The 23331-nt window shown below is 42.1% G+C and overlaps 1 protein-coding gene and 1 pseudogene across 1 annotated transcript; both read right to left on the reverse strand.

Moving 5' to 3' along the window:
• Positions 1 to 2137: 2137 nt before the first annotated feature.
• Positions 2138 to 4801, reverse strand: LOC124661402 (proline transporter 1-like). Its single transcript, XM_047199259.1, has 8 exons — positions 4595 to 4801; positions 4240 to 4464; positions 4052 to 4146; positions 3609 to 3798; positions 3306 to 3430; positions 2990 to 3205; positions 2661 to 2891; positions 2138 to 2592 (listed from the first exon to the last, which is right to left on the reverse strand). The coding sequence occupies exons 1-8, from the start codon at positions 4689 to 4691 to the stop codon at positions 2443 to 2445; spliced, it is 1329 nt and encodes a 442-aa protein (XP_047055215.1). The 5' UTR covers positions 4692 to 4801; the 3' UTR covers positions 2138 to 2442.
• Positions 4802 to 8633: 3832 nt separating this feature from the next.
• The window catches only part of LOC124659582, a 15943-nt pseudogene continuing 1245 nt past the window's right edge, over positions 8634 to 23331 (reverse strand).

Below are 23331 nucleotides of genomic sequence, written 5' to 3' on the forward strand. Positions count from 1 at the left end.
ATAAAAAGAAAAAAATAGAAACAGAAAACGAAAAAAGTTGAAAATGGGCCAGGCCCAATACTCGACCAGGATGTGCGGTGTCTGGTAGGCACCGACCTAGTTAGTATATAGGATTTCTGCCCCGTCCGTGCCGATCCGGTAGACATATAGCAGCTCTCGAACATGAGCAAGCTGATTCTTTCTACTCGCTAGAAGCAAAGTATATGGAGATGTCCACCAGAGGCCCAACTTGGCCCAACATCAAGGGTGGGTCGATGCGAGCGGACTCTATATCCGGTGTTAGCCCAGAACCGTAACCTCACGGAAATGACTGAAAATGGAAGCAAGGAAGTCAATATCGCTCTTTAGTGGAACCACAAAATAGCCTAAGTAGAGAGAGGTTCCAATAGTGGGAGTCCTACCCTCAACTTATGAAGAAAAGCTTGCGTGGTGGCCTTGCAAAGGATGTAGTGGAGAGGAATATATAGCTATGTCAAATAGAAGGGATGCTAGAGGATTATTTGTTTTTCAAGGTGTTTGTATAGATCCGCAGTTTTCAAATACTTCCTCTATCCCAAAATATAAGACCACAACTCATTTCGAGGTATAACTTTGACTAAGAATTTGATCAACCGAACATGGATTATATGTCATCAAAAGTATACCATTGGATTCATATTTGGAAAATGTTTCCAACTATATTTTTTGTTTCATATAACACTGGTAGAAAAATGACCTTTAGTCGCGGTTCGCAACTGCCATTAGTCGCGGTTGCGCAACCGCGACTAATTAAGCGCGACTAAAGGCCCCACCCTTTAGTCGCGGTTGCTTACGAACCGCGACTAAAGGCCCGTCCACGTGGGCGGCTACCGTGCGCCTGGGCGAAGGACCTTTAGTCGCGGTTGGTGTCTCCAACCGGGACTAAAGGCTATTTCGTTAAAAAAAATTAATTCATTTGGATTTCTAATTTTTTTTCACTCCGTTTTTTTTTCTTTTTTTTCAGAATTTCTCTTATTTCAGTTATTTGCATAGCTTAGTCTCTATCTCTAACTACACTTATCTCTAGTCAAATTACTTACTCGTGGTCAAACTTCCCGCTCGGTCACCCATCCTCCCACTACTCCACCTTTTTTTTTTCAGAATTTCTCTTATTTCAGTTATTTGCATAGCTTAGTCTCTATCTCTAACTACACTTATGTCTAGTCAAATTACTTACTCGTGGTCAAACTTCCCGCTCGGTCACCCATCCTCCCACTACTCCACCTCTAGCACGCTTAACTTCCGAGTTCCATTCCGTTCCGCATCCAAGTGCTTCGCGCGCATGTATGTGATAGTAGTATCATATCAATCCTATTAACATGTTGATCGATGTCACATTTTCTTTATTGTTTGAATTTCAAATAATTTTTTTAATAAACAAAATTAATGATGTAATAATAATATTGAATAAATAAATAAACATTAACTTTTTAATTTGTATTATTTTTAATTTTATTAATTAATTAAATATTTTTTTTGCCAAACCTAAAATCTAAAAATTTGAAAATCTAAAAATTGGGTAAAAATGATACTAATCTTTATGCAGAATGAAATTATTAATTTTAGGTTTTAAAAAATTAAAAAAATATATAATCCATAATTTATAGAAAAAACTAAAATCTTCCTGCTTTTGTATTTCCATTTGGAATTTTGAGAATCTAAAAATTGGCTAACCGGGTAAACCCCGGTGAATTCGGATGTAACTTTTTCCCAGGATTTTTTTGATATATTATACGTTTTTTTCCGACGTCGTATGCAAAAGTTATTGCGGTTTTACCATTTTTTAAACTTTTTTTGCAAAAAAAGTGGAAATTCGAATTTCTTAATTTCTCCGAATAGTAGGTTGCATAACATACAAGAATCTGAAAACAATTTTTTTTTGAATTTTCTATCATTTTTTTTTGTATTTTACAAACCAAAAAAAGGCGATCCACGGGGGGGGGGGGGTGCAGGGTGCGTGGGAGTAAAAAACTCGGAAAAACCTTTAGTCGCGGTTGGGGACACCAACCGCGACTAAAGGGGTACCCTTTCGTCGCGGATGGAGCATTAGTCGCGGGTCGCCTCCCGAACCGCGACTAAAGGTCCGGGACTAATGGGGGTGGACGGAAGCCTCTTTTTCTACTAGTGTAACTTATATTCTATTTATCAAATTGTTGGTCAAAGTTTTGCCTTGGAATACAAAGTGGTCTTACATATAAAAATGGAGGAAGTAAGTGAAATTAATATTTCCTCATTCCAGTGAAGCCGTTACTGCTTAATTTTGTCCAATGCCACCGAGCCCACGAGTTGGCCTGAATGAGATATTCTGCTACAGTACTAGTATATTCGTGTCACGTCTGGACGCGCTGAATCTTCGTGCATATGTGTTGGACGTCCAGATAAATTAATAATCGCACCGGTGTTGGACGTCGTCCGGTGTGTCTTCTACATGTCGGCGAAGAAACGGTACACACTGACGTTGTGAACGATCAGGCGTACAGCCGCGGCGGTGGTGGCAACGCCGAGAACCGAAGAGACGACGATGATGCCCCAGTGCCAGAGCCTGTGCCATCTCCCGTCACATTCTCCTTTGATCTGCACAACACCACAGTCAAAATCCTCCCATCCATCTCGTCACTCTCTGCTTACGAAAATGAGTTCACCTTAAGGACGATCATGCTGGGGAAGATGAAGGTGAGCGGGAAGAGCGCGAAGGAGCCGAAGAGGTTGACGAAATCGCCCATGAATGGGAAGAGCGCGGTGACGAAGACGTTGACGCCGAAGAGGACCGCCCTGGCGACGAGGCGGCGCGCCATGTTGTGCCGCGAGAACATCCCCTCATCCAGCCTCTGCAGCCGCGTGTCCATCGCCTCGTGGATCGGCACCGTGAACAGCTGCATGGTCAGCTAGCAGTTAGCACAAGATGAACAACGGGATCGAGTAAGAGGAGCGAGGTTGAAGAACAGACGATTGGGAATTTGGGATCACGTACGTGCTGCGAGACGATGCTCTGGAGGAAGGCGGTGGCGTTGATGAGCACCGACGCCCAGCGCGGCCCGCCGAGCTGGTTCGGGAGGTACTCCGACGCGGCGGCGCCGTAGGCCCAGTAGCCGGCGACGCTGATCCCGTAGTATGCCGCGGCGCCCACCGTGTACTGCAGCGCCAGCGCGCGCCTCATGTTGGACACCGACGGCTTCCGCAGGGTGGACTTTAATTGTTTTTGTTTGTCAAACGAAACACATCCACGTCGTCAGATGAACATGTCACCATGATCTTGGATGCATGGAAGATCCATGTTAATAACCCACCTGTATCTCGGGGAGCAGGCCGGAGGTGTTGCAGACGAGGATAGCGGCGACGGCGCCCAGCGCGTTGAACACCTTCTCCTGCTGGGTCCCGTGGATCGTGTAATCCGTCTGCTTACTCGATCTGCCTACGCACGCACAAAATTATATTACTGCGAACTTGGTGAGATTTCGCTGTCAAACTAAAAAAAAAAGCTCGGTTACAGCTTTCTGTTATTCAGTCACGGCATTTTTTTTTTTAAAAGTGCTACTAGTAGGCTCGCTAGCAGGAGAAGAAATGGATGTATAGTCATCACTCATCAGTACCGTCTTTGACGAGGACGGCCAGGAGGGCGACGTCGAATGTCACGGTGAGTGCGGCGGATGTGGCGAGCCAGTTCCTCATGGCGGATATCGTCGGCACGAAGTAGGCGAAGGCGAAGTATACGGCGCCCGTCGCCGCGATGAACCACTGCAGCCTCGGAGTGGACTCGCCGGTGAACTCGGCGCTGATTGCCTGGTGAAAACGCATGCCAATTATTTGAGTTTTAGGGATTAGTTAAATTAAACATACACGCTGCTTTGTCTAATGCAATGTGTTTCATAATCGACTAACTGCACTAAAGTTTTCTTTTGAGAGTTAAGCAGGCAGCCGACCTGCCGTTCGATTAGATTATAGAATAGTGTTTCATGTACCGAAGTTTTTCTTGGTTCCAAAAGAAAATCACAAACCTAATGCACTCAACTAATTCACATAAATATTTACATACCTTGAGAGCTCTTCCACCTAGTAAAATGAAGCCCATGCTTCCCAGGAGCAGGGTGGTAAACTGCAGGAACCAGGTGATGTAGTACATGTTTGTCCCTTCACAACAACAAGACGAGTCAGCCTGCATTTTCCCGTCATGTTTGTCCCTTCAAGACGAGAGTCGCGGCGTGCGTATGCATGCGTACGTACCGAAGACGTAGCCCATGAGGTCCCTGTAGCGGATGAACCTGTGGCCGTCGACGAGATGGAGTCCGGCGAGGAGCCAGTTGGCGTACCAGGCGGCGCCGGCGACGAGGAGCAGGCAGGCGGCGCCCCACCACCACCCCAGCGGCACCATCATCAGGTTGGAGAAGCTGAGCACGTAGGCGCAGTTGAACCCCGTCACCAGCAGCAGCCCAACCTGCTGCCATGAATCTGCCACATGCATGCATCACGAAGTTAACAAGCAGCAGACACAATATTCAGGAGTGGTGATATCGCGGCGTTAGATCAAACGGGTGAATATATATGCTTGCTGATTGACCGATCATGTGTGCAGAGCTACCTGTGTCTACTGCGTGAGCAGTGGCTGCGGTGGTGTATCCGCCGTCGCCGGCCTTGTGTGCTTGGGCTGCCTCGGTGTCGAGCGAAGAGGAAGCCATTATATTGCTTTGCTTTCTTCTGTCTTCCTCACCTGCTTCCGTCCGTTCGTCGAGGTGTTCAAGCTAGCGAATTAGTGTGGGCAGACCTGGGGAGAAGATGTGGAAGGAGGTTGGCCTAACAGACATATAAGCAAACACATATATAAGCGGTGAAGTCACAAAATGGCATATGATTATATCTTTTTTTTGCGGGTATATGATTATGTATATCAATCAGAAGACGCACTAAAGTCGATTTCTCAGTATCCAGTGCGTGCGTAGGTCCCTCTCTCCTACAAGAATGCTGCTGATTAAACTGCAAAAATGTGCTACTCCCTCCAAGCTCTAAATTATCACAAGTTTAGGCAGGGACAGACATGTACTACATCACCTGGTTCCTGCAGGTAAAATGTAGCTAAATATGTCTGTTTAGGACAAATATTTAAAGCCGGGGGGAGTACTTGCATCACACACTGACACAAAATTTCGAGTCGCTATTGTTGAATGTTTCACCAACACGTGCTAGAGTATCTGTAGCATGTGTGGCGCTGCTCCGGTCGATCGGGCTAGCAGTTTCTTCTCTGACATCGCGTGCACCGTCGCAACTCGCAACTTGTAGTTGTTGCATCGTGCTGTACATAGACTGAGTAGTATGTCCTCAAGCGCGTCACTTGCTATGTATCTCGATCGGCGCGGCATGATACGCCCAAGCTTTTTTTCCGGCGTACGGTTAGTCGAAAGCGTTAGGAAGTTTGCTGTGACGCTGTGTGATGTGGTGCTGACCCCGAAGGCGAGGTGAGCGGCAGGTCAACTGGCCAAGGCAGCTTGCCCTGCGCCCGGCGCTAGCTAACTAGCTGCCACTTTATATTTTTTCTTTTAATAACTGGTACGCCCCAGCCCTCAGGTCCATCTATTGTGATCTGAAATCTGAATTCCATATGTATATGCCCCCATCCTTCTTAGAGCATCTCTAACAGAGTCCATAAATAGGTCAAAACCGAAAAATAACCGCCAGTTTACGGGTTCGGGCAGAAAAATGGCGCGGATCAGTTACCGTAAAAGGCTAAAACCGAAAAACTTTTTTCGCCCGAGACTGAAAACCCAAATCGGACTGTATTTGTAGGGGTCGCTCGAGCGAACCGAACGCTCGATCCATATCTAGGGCCCGCTGAAATTTCAGCTGACGCAACCGCTCGCTCTCTCCCTCCCCGCGCCGCCACCACACTCCGCCGCCACCGCCCGATTCGCCCGAGCCCCGCATCCCGAAGCTACTGCAGGTCGCCCCGCACCCCGCCGGTTGTTCCTCACCCAACTCCGGGTGCCGCCCCCACCACCGCCACTCCATCTGAATCGAGGATGAGCTCGGGCGACGAGTTCGTCGATGTCGATCTGTCGGATTCGTCGAGCTCGAACAATTCCGACCTCGACGAGCTACTCCAAGACGACGAGATGGAGTCCACCATGCTCCTCCTCTCCGTCAAGGAGCTGGAGGACCTCGCGAAGCTGCTGAATCGGAGGCGCGGGTTCGTGTTCGGCCGGAACCACATCCAGCGGAATCGCCTCCTCGGCCACGAGCAGTTGATGGAGGACTACTTCGCCGAGGTACCTACCTATCCGGCCCATCTATTCCGTAGGAGGTATCGCATGCGGCGTAACTTGTTCGTCCGAATCGTCAAGGCATACGAAGCCAATTCGAATTACTTCAAGCAACGTAGGAATGCCGCCGGGGTGATGGGTTTCAGGGCGTTCCAAAAAATCTCTGCTACCGTGAGGATCATTGCGTATGGCATCCCTGCGGATTACACCGACGAGTATCTTCGAATTGGCGAAGATACTACATCGGAGTCGGTGCGCAGGTTTGTCGCGTGATTATCAAGTTGTTTGGGCCAACCTATCTCCGAGCTCCCAATGAGGATGACACCAAACGATTGATGGAGATAAATGAGAAAAGAGGTTGGTCGGGCATGCTTGGTAGTCTTGATTGTATGCATTGGACATGGAAGAATTGTCCAAAGGCATGGCATGGACATACTGTGGCAAGAGCTAGCAAAGATGCAACCATTGTACTTGAGGCCGTTGCATCACAAGATTTGTGGATTTGGCATTGTTTTTTTGGTTTTCCCGGACATTCAATGCCATCAACGTGCTGCAAAGGTCCCCTTTGTTTGCCAAATTAGCAAATGGGGAAGCACCCACTTGCAACTACAAGGTCATGAACAATGAGTACACAATGAGATATTACCTATCCGACGGCATCTATCCGGATTGGGCAACTTTTGTTAAGTCTGTCAAGGATCCCCAAGTTAGAGTAGAAACTGAATTTGCCAAAGCTCAAGAAGCAGCTCGCAAGGACATTGAGAGAGCTTTTGGTGTTTTGCAAGCAAGGTTTGCCATTGTTCGTGGCCCAGCCCGATTTTGGGACAAGAAAACCATTTTCAACATCATGACATGTTGTGTGATTCTTCACAACATGATCATCGAGGATGAAAGAGAGTTGAGTTTGCCGTGCTTCTATGACTATATTGGCACCCGAGTGGAACCCCAACGCAATCCGGATCGCATTGAAGCTTTTCTTGAAACTCATCGGCAGATTGAGAATGCCAGCACCCATTCCCAGCTCATCTATGATCTGAAGATGCACCACTGGCAGCGACATGGTCGTCGCCTTTGATCCTACCATTTCATTCATTTGTTTGTCACATGTATCATTGTTGAGACATTTGTTCATTTGTCCAATTTTCTGAGAGTTTGTTGTAATTTGGTTGAGACATTTTTTATTTGTTCAATTTTCCCAAAACTCTTGTAATAATTTGGTTCAGACTATTGTTTATGTGTTGTAATAATTTGGATGATTATTTGATTAATTATGGGTGTTGCATATAAATTCTATGAAAAACCCTGCCTTTACGGGTTCGGAATCCGTTGACGCAGAACAGAGCCCATAAACCAAAACTGAAAACACAATATATTTTAGAACCGGTAAACACAAGTTCGGTGCACAGACTCCGGATTTTCGGTTCGCGTTTACATGAGCCCCGCCATCTCTGTCAGCTCCACCTTTATGTGAACCAACACACCCATCTCTGTCAGCTCCACCTTTATGTGAACCAACACACCGCATCGCTAGAAGCCGTCTTTTTTGTATTCGATTTGGGATTTACTTTTGCTTCCTGAAAAATACAGTTGCAATCATTTCTGAATATTTCGAACCTATGTCATACTGTAATACACACACACACGAATCTCTTACAGGTGTGCAGAAGATAACTAGAAAATATGATAGCGGCATATGAGACCATACGAGGACGAGACGGGCAGCACTTTGGCAATACATGATAGGCTTATAGAATTCAGGTGCATTTCCACATCTGTAGCCGGTACCCTTGGTAATCTCTGGTTCACACGTTTCAACTATAATCACGGAATCATCGTACGGCACAAACGCATGTAGCACCATCATTTCGTTGCCCATTCAATTCTGCTTGTATCTTCTACGCTCAAAGCAAGAGTAGGTTTCCTGATATTCAGTCATAACAGGGACTCCCTATTACAGCACTAGAATATGCTAGTACAAAAGCAACACCATTAAGACGTTCCGTTCCTCTCATATCATATATTCGATTATCTTACTGCAAAGCATGTCACACGCCTTTCTAGCGAGAGAGACGGGACAAGGGAAAATAAAGGAACAACATTATGGGAAGTTTAACGTCTCCACTAATCTGCAAATGGAGGAGATTTGGTTGATGCAATGCAGCACTCAAGCGCTGGCCACTCCTCCAGGAAACTTTCCCTTCAATCCTTACCAATTCTTAGGCCTGAGCTATTCAAATCATCTGGCAGAGAAGGACCAAACCTAGGAAAAGACACCAGGCGTGGCAAAGTCGACGAGATATATCTTTCGTACGCTAGAAAGACCTCCATTGCTGGAACTTTTGCAGAAACATTGAATAAGAGCAAATATGCAGAAAGGAGAAAGCAGAAACGCCTTGCAGTGGAGTGCAATATCTAAAGTAGATAGCCATGATTGATTTTGCACTATGTGGCATACTAAAACAAAATTGCCAGCAGTGCCCTAGTGAGTTAAGTGGTTAGTGCACCATCTATCAATGCAAGAGCTATCCCTATACATATAGGTAGATGTTACATTGGCAGCAAACGAACCTAATATGTTTCTCCAAGCACTACCACCTACACTGAATTCTACTAATAACTACATCTAGTAAAACCTGGACAACATATTAGACCGACAGTTACTGTCGATTGAACACCTGCGGAGGGGTGATAGTCAGATCTTGTTTTGCTTTCAGCACAGTTTCCACATAGTAGTATAGTCTCCACAAAGTTGCATCATCCTAACCAAATGAAAGTAAGTGAGCCCAAGCTGAATATAATGATGTAACAGAGTTAATCAAATGGAGACAATGTGAGACATAAAGCTTTTGCAAATAGGTAAAGGTAATTGAAAAGCTAATGCAAAACATGCTTGCTGTTTGAAGTATGCATCCAACATAGCATGAAGTACTCTCCCATTTTTCGTGACAGACTCTCGCCTAGTGTAGATTAATAGGAGTATCAAAATACAAAACGATTTCTATGGCAGCATCGTGGTTGGCATTACAGCAAACCCTAAACCACATGAATAGTTTGCATGGTAAGTTCACGAGTAGGAGTGTACATATAAGGAGCATACCAGTCTTCCTAAGTTGAATGATACTTTATCAGAACCCCAGATTTCAGGTTTCCTCATTTTAACTACCTCCACCATGTGATCAAGTGCCTTCTCTGGGAGCTTGTGGATGCGATTACCGAGCTCAATCTTCTCAGCAGTGGTCATAGATCTGCTAATATGCAACAATTCAATAAATTGCGCAATATCTTAGAATGTACACAATCTTGACAGTCAACATAGATCAGCATATCACTCAATTGAGACAGCAACATACACTACCTGCAGTTGCATGCCACTGTGTTCAGTAAATCATCAACACCTTGCGCCATTTTACTAAGCTGAAAAAAGGTCTCACTTGAATCCTTGGAAGTAGAACTCATGTAAGAACTGTTTAAGATATTATTTGTCGAAGAAGATTCCATAGCCTAATGCCACGTTAAATACCTTCCGCAGCAACCCATCAGAAAACTTTTGCAAAGCCTCTGGACGTGTTTCACCACTTTCTTCTATCAACCGGATATCTCTTGTGAACTGCCAGAAGAAAAACCTCACCTATCAATGCCTTAAAAATTCTGAAAATATTCTTATAGTGGAACCGTAGGTTTTGGTGTATAGCCTAACTTGACATCATTCTCACATGATTCGGCATGGAAGACTGCCAAATAAAACAAATCACCTAATTTTTTTCTTTTTTTATCAGAATTATTATGGTTTCCCTCACAAAAATAGGGCAACAAAGTTGTGTCCATGCTTTGCGTTAGCAGGGCGTCTGGTTCTTTAAAAGGTTGCTTGGATGAGAGCATTTTCCATAATCTACCATTGTTTTTACACATTGGTGTTGGATTGGCTGAACAAAATGGGTTACGTGCAAAGGGAAAAAGTAGTAAATCAAGCATGAAAGTTCGGTATAAATATAGCTTCTTCACCTGTTCAAAGATATCTGAACTAATATGACCATGTAATTCTTCACAAGCACCCCGTTCAGAAACTGTCAGTGTTTTCCGTTTTGCACTCGGTGGGGCGATCTCTTCTTCACATGATCCCCTTGCATGGCTTGATAGCAACTTCTCAGACCTAAATTCGGATATTGCTAAAATGTAACAGAATATCTGCGGTCAAATTTACATATTAGATAAAATCACTAATATCAACAGTTATGCCTGAGCAATATCAAAGAATCTTAAATTAGTGAGACTATGGCACTGTAACTTCAGAAGTCTATATAGAATTATAGACAGCTAGATCGAGCACTTATAAGAATTAGAGAAACTAGCCAGGGCTATTGATGATTACTGCATGTCCTTTATTGTGTGCTCCGTACTAACAGAAAAAGACTAGTCCTTCCTGGGAAGTCCAAGAAGACACGAGTCTGAGTCTCCAGGATTCTCTTGAGTCTCGACTAGCTTGGTCTTGAGTCGACATGTCACAGCTAACATCACAGCTCATACAGCTAGGTGTCCATGCTTAGATGGTACAACTATTAGAGCTTGTAATTACTTGTTTTGGGTGTAGGGGTTCAGAGACAATATACCAAATCACTAACCTTTCTAGGTGCACATGTTGTCACTTTTTTTTAATCTAGCGCACACATAGTACTAGCATATAGCAGTATAGCTCTATCGGTAACTTTTAGCAATCTTCGTAAGTTACAAGGTTGCAAAATGACATGGATTGTGGAAACTTACTGCATAGATGATAAATTCAAGTGGTTCATTTATCATTTATGATTATTACTAATATATTCACGTCAAAAGGAAAGAAGAAAGAAGATGAATAATGACACATTGAATATGAAGTACTTACTCGATTCCAAAGTATAAGGCACATAAGTACACAATCCGGACCCCTGATATATGCAGTGGGCATGTAAGAACAATACCATTGTGTTTGTCTGTCATATGTCTTTTACTAATTTTGTAGGTATATTATAAGTAAAATCAAAGTCAAAACATGCATTGGAGACTCTCAAAAGATGAGAGTATTTGGTAAATGTAATATATTGTCAAAGTATTTCCATGTGTCACCGCAGTGGAGAATGTCAAATCTGATGCTTATTTTCTCACCACAAGCATATGTACATATTTGATATTTCTCTTACTTTAGATAGTAGCCTTTTGTAGGATTGTTCACCTTATAAAAGCTAAGGGCCTCTTTGGTTTGTATATAGCATTTCTAAAACGCGATGTCACTGGATATTAGATGTTTGTTGGTTGCACCAAAGAAAACATATGTGTTAACAGATGCAAGTTTCGACTAGTGGACTTAGCAGAAATTTTCCTTTCCAGGTGCATGCAAACTAGACCGTGGGAGAAAAAAATCCTATAATTTCCAATCCCAGAAAACAAACAAGTTCTATAGGAAAAGTTGTAACAAATGAAATCCTCCAATATTGTACTTTGAGCCAAAGAGACCCTTAAAGGTGAGGTAATAGTTTATTGATTGTTAAATGTAATTTAGGATCAGTTTGTGGTTGATGAACTATGTTGTTCTGAACTTATTATCTGATATGTTATGAAAGTAGGTGCAAAAAGGCAAATTTTGGTTACAAAAAGTGAAAATCAGCAAATTATGTAGAAGGTGGTTAGGCAAATAAGGTTATCACAATGCCCCATAATGCCAAACAGAGCCTTAGATCACTAATAGCATGTAACACTACCCAAAAGAATTGGTTTGTTTCATAAATATGCATAGACTAGAAATCACAAAGAGAAATACAATAAGCTTGGTTGGTTTCACTCACAATACCGATAGGCACAACTAAGATAGTGTGCGCCAAGACCATCCAGTGGTCAAGAGCCTTCGCATGACATGCTTACACAATTACCAAGGACACGGCATGCTTTCCTGATTGCAAGTTGACTCTCAAGGGAGGCCTACACCAAGAGCGAGATTCACTTGACATGCCCTTTCCCCATGTCATTTTGTACCAAAGACACATGGAAGAGTATCATAACCTAATTGCTCGTTAGAGCCTACAATATAATTGTACGAGAACAGACGCATTTTCACCCCAAGTGAATCAAATTCATAAGAACCCTCACAACCTAGGCATGATAATATATTTTGTATGAGTTTCTTCGTTTAACTTATAACCCAATAAACATGTTCCCGAAGGAAGGTCTCTACGCCAAAACTACAAAACATTATATCTTTTCCTAACTCCATCTCTTTGTATGGCCATTTAGGACAAAGATAGACTAATTCATATGGTGTTTGCGTGCACTTTTTAACTAAACTCAGTACAGTATTTAGGCTAAGAAGTTACGGAAATCCACTTTTGAACTTGGGAGCATATGCTCCTGCTACCCGAGAAAAACATTTTAAGATGTCAAAAAAAATATGAACAAAAATTTGCGCGTATATGTCGACAATAATGTGTGCACGTTAAGTTTCGCGGAAAACTAACACTTTTTGTGTCCTGTGTAAAAAAGATAAGAGAAATGTCCCGTGAAAAGATTTTTTAAGCACCAAATTTTGTGATTTTTGCACACGACATACAAAATGTCGGTTTTTCGCAGAACGACTTTATGAGCACATAGTATGTCGAGACGTACACTTCAATTATTTGTCCGATTGTTTTTAAAATTCTAAATTGTCTTTAGAAGTCATTTCAAAAACCGCGAGCATATGCAAAAACGCCTCATCCAAGAAGGTACGGATACATAATAGATAGGAGCAAGTATTCAAGATTGTACCTCATCAACATCATCATTGAGGATTGTAAAAACGTCATGAAGAACATGCTTTAATCTCTCCATGTCGCATTTGGAAAGGCCCCTAATTTCTTCTGAGAATAATGGAAGAGACTCTTGACTCGCTTTAACATTATTTTTGGCCACAACTCCGGTAGAGGAAGTGTCTTCTTTCTTGAGTAACAACTCAGAGATAATATGTTTGTAGTGCTCCATGGGATCAACTCCAAATACATTTTTCTCATCAAAGTCTCTTGACATTCTCAATGATTTTGGTACTGCAAATGGTAGAATACAAAACATAATAGGGATTAGTTGGTGTGACGATGAGTGGTCTAGAAGATGGTACAAATTAAGTGCAAACATGTTATAGTACAAGTATGAAAAGTATCCCCTTGGAGCGAGGTACATGGAGATGGTGGATGTGGTCCCATGGAAATTTGGTGTTCACTCATGGCATATCGAAATCCAAATTGAGTGAAGGGCCCTAAATACGTTGTACCAACACAAATTAGAATGCCACCACCCAAACTAGGAGATGTCCAAATAGGAGATCACTAAGTGCTACCTTGTCGTGTGCAAATTAGTTGAACAAAAGTGCATCTTGTCACAACGCACCAATGTAATCAATTTACAACCACTACATAATGCTTGAAATCCCTCATACCCTTCAAAATTGTCCTTGGCTAGTACCACAATACCAAGCAATACTTCTACTTGTATACACATGTTGATGACCTAAGATGGCTACAATTTCTCAAGAGGTTTTCCTTCACTTTGGTATTCCACTTGATATACCCTTTACTTGAACAAATTGGCTTAGTCCCTTCCTTGGGGCAACTTTTCTCTAGGTACCACCGACGGACCACTAGGTTGAAAGAAATCCCTTACTATTAGACTTAAGGCTATTGGATTTACTCTATTTAGTGTCGCGCCTGCTTTCAACCATTTCATAGCCTCATGTCCCAAGGCGCGAATAACAAGGTCTTGATACCAAAGACAAATCCATGGAGTTAGGGACTAATGCGACTCTTCTTTTGCAATGAACCATGAAGAGTCTTGAAGTAGATTTGTTAATGTGGATTCAATCTAGTATGAAAATTCCTTGTTGTGCCCTTTTGCCTTCTGTAAATTGGATTCCTTGACAAAAGATCTTACTAATAATTGGTCAGACATGTCCACAACATTTCGTGACACCAACATGTGAAAGGAATCAAGGCAAGATTTATGTCATCTTTAGATAGCTCAATTCTTTCGCGATCTTGTAGAAGATTACTCAACTTAAAGATGATTCCTAGACACATAGGCATGGGCATTCGCTTTGTTCATTCAATAATAGAGAATAGCCTAGAGACTAGTGCAACCAACAAACAGAGCACAACCAAGTGGTTGGTTTAACCTAATACTACTAGCAGCTTGAGAGATAAGTTTGCCTATGAGCTTGTTGTCGGGCTCAAGCTCAGCTGGCAAATATTGGATCGATGAAGTTTGATGACACACGAGAATGTGCACCCATAAGGAATATGGTAAGCTTAACAAAGTTCACATGGACTTTGTCAAGTTTCATGTAGTAGTTAACGCAACCAAATGTCCGAACTCATTGAAAGAGCTAGGAAATACGCATATATTGTAACACCCTCTCTCATGTATGAATTGGTGAGGCCTACACCACTTGAATATAGAATTCTCATGTATGACTCCTATACATGGATAGAAAGGAGGCAAATCAATGTTTATTAAATTGTGAAAGCCGAGACTTAAACCTAAGACCTCTGCTCAGGTACCATGTAAAGTTTATGCACTAGTCAATGCAACCAAAAGTCCAAATTGGAAAAGATCTAGGCAACCACATATACTATAACTTACTTGAGCTCGGCTTGACAAAGTGTGCATCATCCACAAAGAAGAAAACCATGGTCACTCATAAGAAGATTGAGGAAGTATATTATGCAGAAAGCTAGTCACACATCATTTAGAAGATTAAAATCAAATGTGAGGCTCCTCATCAAGTTACCATTTATGCAATTACCATGGTTGTTCATGGGAAAGTGATGGGCATATTCGCCTGGACGACAAGGCCAGGACATTCACTTGAATCGCCTAGGCCGACTGGATCTGGAGGAAGCTCATGAGAGTAGCTATATGGCTCTTTACTCCCGCGAGTCGCCAACAGACTCGCCGTAATTTTTGTAAACCCTAACCAGGGGTGCTAATATCAACCCCCGGCATGGAACCCTAGACAAACGATTTTCCACCATCATACCACCTTGTGAGTCGCAATTGCCGACTTGCAAGACCCCATTGTAACTATCCAAGTAATGCAATGCAGCGGGAAGTAGGCATTTTACTCTACGGATGGGCTGAACCTAGGTAAACCCTTGTCCATGCGCAATCTCGATCCATAGATGGCTACGTCACCCTTGATCCACACCTCTCAAGTGCTACCCCCGGTCGTGGCCATATCCACGACAGAAAGTAAACTTATCATTAACAAATTATAGAATTCACGACAAGTTGTTTGTTCCTTTCAATTGAACAACCTCCTTTTCCTCAATCGGAATCAACTTGTATGTCAAAAGAACAAAAGCTAGAATTTGGGTTGGCAATCTTGCTAACGCCGGTTTTCATCTTCCGAGTACCAGAATGGCTTGACAATCACACACAATACAGCATGATCGTGTCCACAACATGGGGCCAAGTGAGGCAATTAATAAGACCAATGTGCTAATGATATCAAATTCAAGCAGGAAACAAGAAACCACTCAATAGTCTACTCAAACGAAGGCGAATTTGTGTGAATAAGGAAGGGTGGTCATGAATAAGGAAGGGTGATCTACTTCACTCTACTAGTGAAAACTTCTTCCTTGTATAGGTGTTTTGAAAGTCGAGAGGTTGTCCGGAACATAGGCACAATTGGTTGTTTTCCTTCCTCCAATTTTAAGCAACTACTACACAAATAATATAATGGTTAGGGGCAACCTCTCATAACAACTTATAATATATTAGAGCTGACATGGGAGGAGGGTTGGGCCCTATTACATGATGTACCATCCCCTGAAGGATTTGTGAATGTGTCATATTAACCTTACACTTAAGGGGTGGGTCCATATCATCTAAATGCGGAAAATAATAGATTTGATTAAGAAGGGAGTGTTGGTATCCTTATGAAATCTAGAACAAAATCTTAGTTTGTGATCGATAAGTATACATGGATTGTCTAATCTTATCCATTAGTTAGGGCTAGGACCTTTGGTTCTATTGTGTATGAAACTCAATATGGTATGAGAGTAAGATATCGGGTTCAACTCTCATGGTTTCGTAATTCAATTAGGTTTAGGCCTTTTCTAAGAGAATAATCAAGTATATGTGGATTGCTCAAATCTTCTCCATCAATTTGGACTTTTGATATGTCGCAAATCATAAAACCTAACAAAGTGATTATACAAATCATAGATCTGTTTCAAATCTATAAAGAAGTTCCCAAGTTTTAATGCAAATACAAAAGCATGATCCAAAGCAAAACAGATCTATAGAGAACACCTTCAAATAAAGAGAAAGAGAGAGAAAATAAAGTAAGTGCAGGATCAAAAATCGGCCAAAGCTAGAAGATCCATACCAGGGCACCGGAGAAGAGTCGCACGAGCAGATCCTCCGCTTCCTCTCCTTTCCTCAGCGCAGGTCCGGTTCCTCCTGCCCTAATTAAGATGGGTAGATCCTTTGGGGCGCTTCGTGGGTTGGGTTTTATTGAGCCGACGGGCGCAGGTGACGGCACATTGCGCGCGGCTGTTGGTCTCAACAGGTGCACACACGCAGCCCAGCGTTACGATGTTGGACTGGGATAGCCCATCAAGTGTACCGTCTCACGGCCTGCTATGATCCAGTGTATTGTGTATGGGCCTACAGTTACATGGGCCTTGTCATGAATGACCTGGGCCGAGCACTCAGCTGGCCCATTAGCATAATGATATAACTTCGGTTATAGCTTCCATACATCTTCCACAGAGCGTGACTACAGGTATCTTCTGCAGCTACAGATTCAAGATCTCCCGGTCACAACTTCCATGCATGTCAAAAGTAAAGAGTCACTTGGTTGCTCGGTGAACCTCGTTTTGCAGAGACCATGCTCCAGTGTTCCAGGAAACGACCGGAGTACGTCCAGTCCTGTACTCCTGTATCTCTCTTTCCAGCTTCAAGTTCACCTGTACACTGCCCTTTTTTTTCTTGGCGATAGGTTACTTACTTGTATCATCATATGCATATCTTACTTGTATCATCATAAGCATATCTTACTTGTATCATCATATGCATAGCATCTCTAGGCACTAAACGTTCACCTGACTATCCAACTTGGAACATATGGCAAAGCTCCATGCACATCTAACTACATGCTGCGGAGAAACCAGGTGAAAATGTATTGCATTGCAGGCGTAGAGATTATTTACATTGCACGCAGAGAACGCGACCACAACTTTGTCGCAACAAAAGGTAGTGTTCATCGTCCACAAGCGTACACCTAGCTCGGCAGTTTCCATCTACTTGCAGCTTAGTACGTGGATCACAGGAACCCCGATCCTTTCCCCTGTGCAACCTTGCTGCCCTGCCCTGAGAACTTGATCGGTGCTGCCAGGTTGCCTGGTGGTGGCTGCAGCTCAGCTAGTTCTTTCACTCGTAACAAAATGTCTGGTGGTATTGGTATGATCGAAGGATTGATTTTCCGGGGACAGACACCCTGCTCAGCATGATTGAAGAGTGAATAAAGTGAGTAATCGAGGAGCAAAAAATGACAAGATGAGCATAACTGAGCCAATCAGAGAAAATGGTGAAAATGCAAAAGTTGGAAGGGAGGAAGATATTACATCTTTTTCGGGGAAAAGCTGCGTCTGGCTGGCTCTGATCAGATTACGCCATTTATCCTAAACAAGGGCACCGTGATCAATTAGAAAACCAAATCATAAGGAATAAGCGAGGAATTGCGCGAGCAAACCCACCTTGAGATCCACAGAGGTACGGTAAGAATATGAAGCGAAGGATAGTCTTCTAATCTCAGACCATTTGCCAACCCCGAACCGAGCCACGCCATCGACCAGTTTCTGAACCTCGGACAATGTCCATGCTCGATGATGCTTCCGCTTCAAACACTGCTGTGTTTTCGGCTTGGCATCACTTCTGCAAACATCGTTTGCTTGTACGGCATGAACCTCATCATCATCATCAGTTGTTTCAATAAGCCCTCCTTTCTTCTCAGCATTTGTCTAGCAACAAGAGGGACAACAGGAGACATTTCATTGCATGGTAGACACAAGTCACAATTGTAGCTCAGCAACCATGTCTGAATTTTTAAGTAATACGTGTTTCAGAATATATTTCTAGTTAGTTATGAGTTTCTCAAGTTTATATTTTCACTACGTGGTCCTACATGATCAGAGCGATATAAGAGTACCATTAGTGAAACTTCCATGGCTTTGTTTGCATGGTTCTCCTGTTCACCATCTTTTCCCAACGTCACCTCAACTGCCATCTGAACCTCAGTACCATCCACTGAAGAATCATCATCCTGTTATTGAAGGTATAACAAAGAGAGCACACTTAGTGACATCTGGTGAGACATCCAAAACACTATGTTAACATATGCTGCAATTTACTAATAGCTCAGCTGGACACTGGCAATGCATCAACTTTGTGTAATTAGGCTACTGTGCTGTGCTTTTCCCATTTAGACCAGTTGACTCATTGGTCTAACAAAGAGAGCACACTTAGTGACATATGGTGATACATCCAAATCACTATGCTAACATATGCTGCAATTTACTAATAGCTCAACTGGACACTGGCCATGAATCAACTTTGTATAATTAGACTACTGTGCTGTCCCCATTTAGACCAGTTGACTCATTGGTCTAAATTCTTCTAACAGCACACTGGAGATAATACAGCAAACAGAGGCGGAGCCAGGTACAATTAGTGTGGTCAATTGACCCCAATTGTTCAATGAAAATCCTCACTAAATTAGTGATAAATGTTGTCATTAGTAAAAAAATGACCCCAATGCAATAAGATGACCCCAATGTTGTTCTAGGCTGGCTTCACCCCTGACAGCAAAGCAAGGTATTTCGTAACATTTGTATGTTAACCTACATGTCAGACACAGTCTATTGTGACATCCACAAGGAAAGATATATTGTGTATTAAAGTGAGACCATCGGACCAACATATTAAGTACTTTAAGAGGCAGCATGAATGCATGGCATAATGGAATTTTAGAGATTTGTCACATTTGTCTGAAAAAATGGCATAATGGATTGACAAGGCAGCAAAATGGGGCAATGAATTAAATGAAGAAAATAATGAATCAACAACAGTTACGTAGTCAGCAATTAGGTACTGAATACAATTTCTTGAAATATACTTCCACGCAAGCTAAGTTTCTTAGGTGAGAATCTGACATGTGAGCAACTAAGTGTATAGTAATTCTATCCTACTTGGGGCATAATGAAAATTACATGCCAAAATATATACCAATGAGTTATGTTCAAGTATTTCACTATTCTGAGAAATAAAGGTAGACAAATAAAGAGAATGACATGCAACATCATTACTAAAATGTAGTAACTTAATATATGCATCTTTTTTTAGTAAATAGAATAAGAAAAACGCAGACAGAAAGCAAAGCTGTGAAAATAAATTACGAAGACGTAGATTGTTACCAAGAATGAAAGGAGGTTTCTTCGAGGTCGCCCTCTTCTCATCCTCGAAACATAAGGAACATGTACACTGAATCCTCCAAAAGTATCTTTTCGAGTAGGATAAGTTATACTCAATGAATCAACTTCTTCGAAAGGTGTAACCCGATGTCTCAGCAACACTTCATCATGTGCAGGCCTTTTTGATCCTTCGAAAGGTGTAACTCGTTGTCTCAGTAACACTTCATCATGTACAGGCATTTTTCCTGGTGAAGAAAGCTTCCCAGTGAAGTCACCAGTCTCGATATCTGAGAGCTCCTCAATGTATCTTTTTGTTGGCTTTCTAAGTCTCTTAGCAGAGCCTTGCTCATCCTGCAAAGTTCCTTGTGATTCATTGTTTTCTGCTGATGCTCCTTTTAGCCTCTTGGAGGATCGCTGCTGGTCCTCACTCTGATAGTAGGAGCAAGATGGTGTATCTCTCTCACTTCCAGTAACCAATACTTTGTTCCTGACCAAAGAAGTGGCTTCAACCTCAACCTTAGGTATTCCTTCAATGGCAGGTAGCTCGTGTTTGGCATCCTTGTGAACAATTTTATAATCTTTAACTACACAACCAGAACTTTGAACATCGCAGGAATTGGTCAACCCCATTGTAATCCGTCTTTTGAGCCATAACTTGTCCTTGACATTAGTTTGGCGCCCAAATGTAGCTCGAAATGCTTCCTGAAGTTCTCTAATTGTAAGATTATCCAAACAGACTTCTCCTCTTAAAATGGAAAAGTCAGGAACTGAACTAGAAACAGATGGTCCTGTTGATGAGTTATTTACAGGTCTTGAGCAGGCATCGGCCTTTTCTTTTTCAGCACTGCAGGAGTCATTTAATACTGTTGATTTTGTAGTCTCGGTTGAAGTATTGTCCTGATGAACAATGGTGTTATCCCCTTGTTCCGTGTTCAATTTATCTTGTCCGCGATCATGACCACCTGTACACTTTGAGGGAAGGTCAAGCGAGACATCCAACGGTTCTAACCTGTCCTCCTGCGCAACGATATGCATCCCCTTAATGTCACATTCACTTAGATAAGTAAAACATGGACAATGTATCTACAAGAAAGATTTGTAGATAATTGGCGATTTGATCTAATTAGTAATTACAACAAATTGTAAAATCCCACTCAAGCAGTAATGGATACCATGCAGATGATATGACACCAAGTTCGGCCAATAGCCCGTAACTCATTAGTCTGAAGAGAATTGATTAAAACAAACAGTGTAATCACTTACTAGCCACATGCAAGGACACTTCATATGCAGCACCAAAACAAAAATAACATTTACATAACTGCACTTCAAACCTTCCCACATCTTTGAATGGACCATGGGATAACTTTAGGCATGAAAACTTGCCTATATGTTATTTCTACTACTTAGCTTAATTCTGATACGTGCTCCCATTTCGCCCTGTTAATTATTGGTCGTGTTCTAAAATCTCTTAGCTATACCTGAATAGCATATATATGAAGGAAAGCTTAAGCGTGAACGAAGATGGCGTTGCTTGAGTAGGAAACACAGATCTGATATTCTGACTAGATGACAATGAATAATGCTAACTCTAAAGGTGGTTCAAACAAGATGTAATACATATGAATGTATTAATACTGACGTCACAGGCAAGGCCTGTTCAGGACCCAGGAATCTTATAGGAAACAAAAAATCATGCTTTCCAAACATGGCAAACTCTAATTTGAGAATTTTGTAGAAACCGGGCTGCCAATATGATAACCATGTCAAATTTAGCTTCAAACATTGACCAAAAAGATTCTTAGATGAGCACTGAACTTATTTTCTTGTAGAGAATAAACCTATTGTATAGTAGCGAATCTGAAAAGCTTGGAATCATGGGATATTAATGATGCACAGTACAAAAGCAACATACATACCTCTAGGTCAGCATCAAACTGTAGTGCATGTATTTCACCAGCAGTCTCTAATTCGGAATACCCCTCTGCACAGGTTCCATAAACAGTAAGCAACTTAAGTAGTCAAGGGGGTTGAATTAATATGTAATGCAGGAAACAAGAATTTTGTATGGCTAAACTGTATTCCAACATCACAGCTCAAATACTATTCAATGAAGTAAGAACTCCCAAAAGGAAATGAAATAGCACAGTAACAATAATTCAAACTGAATACACATACGGCCAGCACCTTCATAGTCAGGCTTTGTCAGAAAAATGCAGTCATTAGTATAAAAATCCTCCACGTGTCCTACATCTTCAATAGAAGGCAGATCAACCTTTTCATCAAGAAACTGTTCAATCTGCAAGACTTCGTCCTCCGTAGGAGGAACAAGCGTTCCATCACCTTCAACCTTTTTTATATGAAAAAATTAAGTGTTCATCAAAGGGCTATAAGCAATTGTAAACATCACAATGAGTTTATGTACCTTTGAAGGTATAATATAGCTAAGAAAGTTAGAATATACCCGAACTAGCTGGTAAACCATGGGACTGGAACTGCCATTCTCTTCGAAGTCATTCTCTTCATTCTTAATCTCCTGAACATCTTGTAGAGTACCCACTTCCATAGATCAGTACAAACTTCATCCAATGTTCGTTCTAATCAAAGCCTACCAGGATAAAATTCTATAATCAGATGGAATAAATTTTCGAACTAGTACATAGAACTAACAAATCAACCAACAATTAAGTGGTCCATGAACAAATGAAAGGTAAGTAGTTAACAGTGACACCGAACAAAGTCATAAAGAGGAAAGTCTGTCATGATGAATAAAACTGAGAAAACAAACCAATTCAGGTGATTATTTTCATCATGTTTGTATATGTGATACATAAATAAAAGGACATATAACCCCGCTCTTTTGACCTGGCGAGATTTCATGAACTAGAGTTTAGCTAGTTCAACTGGTTTTGACAGTTGACACATTTCAGACTGCAGCCTGGCACAGTATGAAAAGCAACATCAAACAAGACACTAATATTTTCTCCAGCTAGTTCTCCCCGTTACTGACTAAAAGGGTAGTAACTGGTTTCAGGTATGATTCCTAGATTAAGAGAAGTATCTAGTTCTTCACAAGGTTAAATCCAAAGCCATTAGCCAGTTCCTACAACAATAGGTCCAGTATTAAGTCAAAATGCATTGTGCTAAAGTCATTACCCTACATAAACGAAAATTGTCCCTACAAAAGTTCATAAAGGGGTAACCTCAAAAGGATAAATTCATGAAACTAAATCCATCAAAGTGGTGCAATCGTTCCTATTGTGAAATCCACACTTCCACCATCAACTCGATCTCGACTCTCAACCAGCCTACAGCGATTGAGCAAACATTCCCCACTGTATTTACTACATGGAGAACGTAGAGCTCCAATTAAGGCAACCTGAGCAAAAATCCAACCCACAACTACCACAGTATGCGCTGACATAAACGATCGTAGCAACCCTACCAAGCCCACAGTAAGCTAACACCACAAAATGGTCGACTGAAGCTGTCAGAAGACAAATTCCAGCCCGCGATTAAGCAGAGAACCGAACTGTCTACCATCTCAACCCAGACCCCACATGACGAGCAAACGTCCCGAATGAAAACTAGACACC

This window comes from Lolium rigidum, chromosome 6 (genome assembly GCF_022539505.1).
Source record: "Lolium rigidum isolate FL_2022 chromosome 6, APGP_CSIRO_Lrig_0.1, whole genome shotgun sequence".
NCBI lineage: Eukaryota > Viridiplantae > Streptophyta > Magnoliopsida > Poales > Poaceae > Lolium > Lolium rigidum.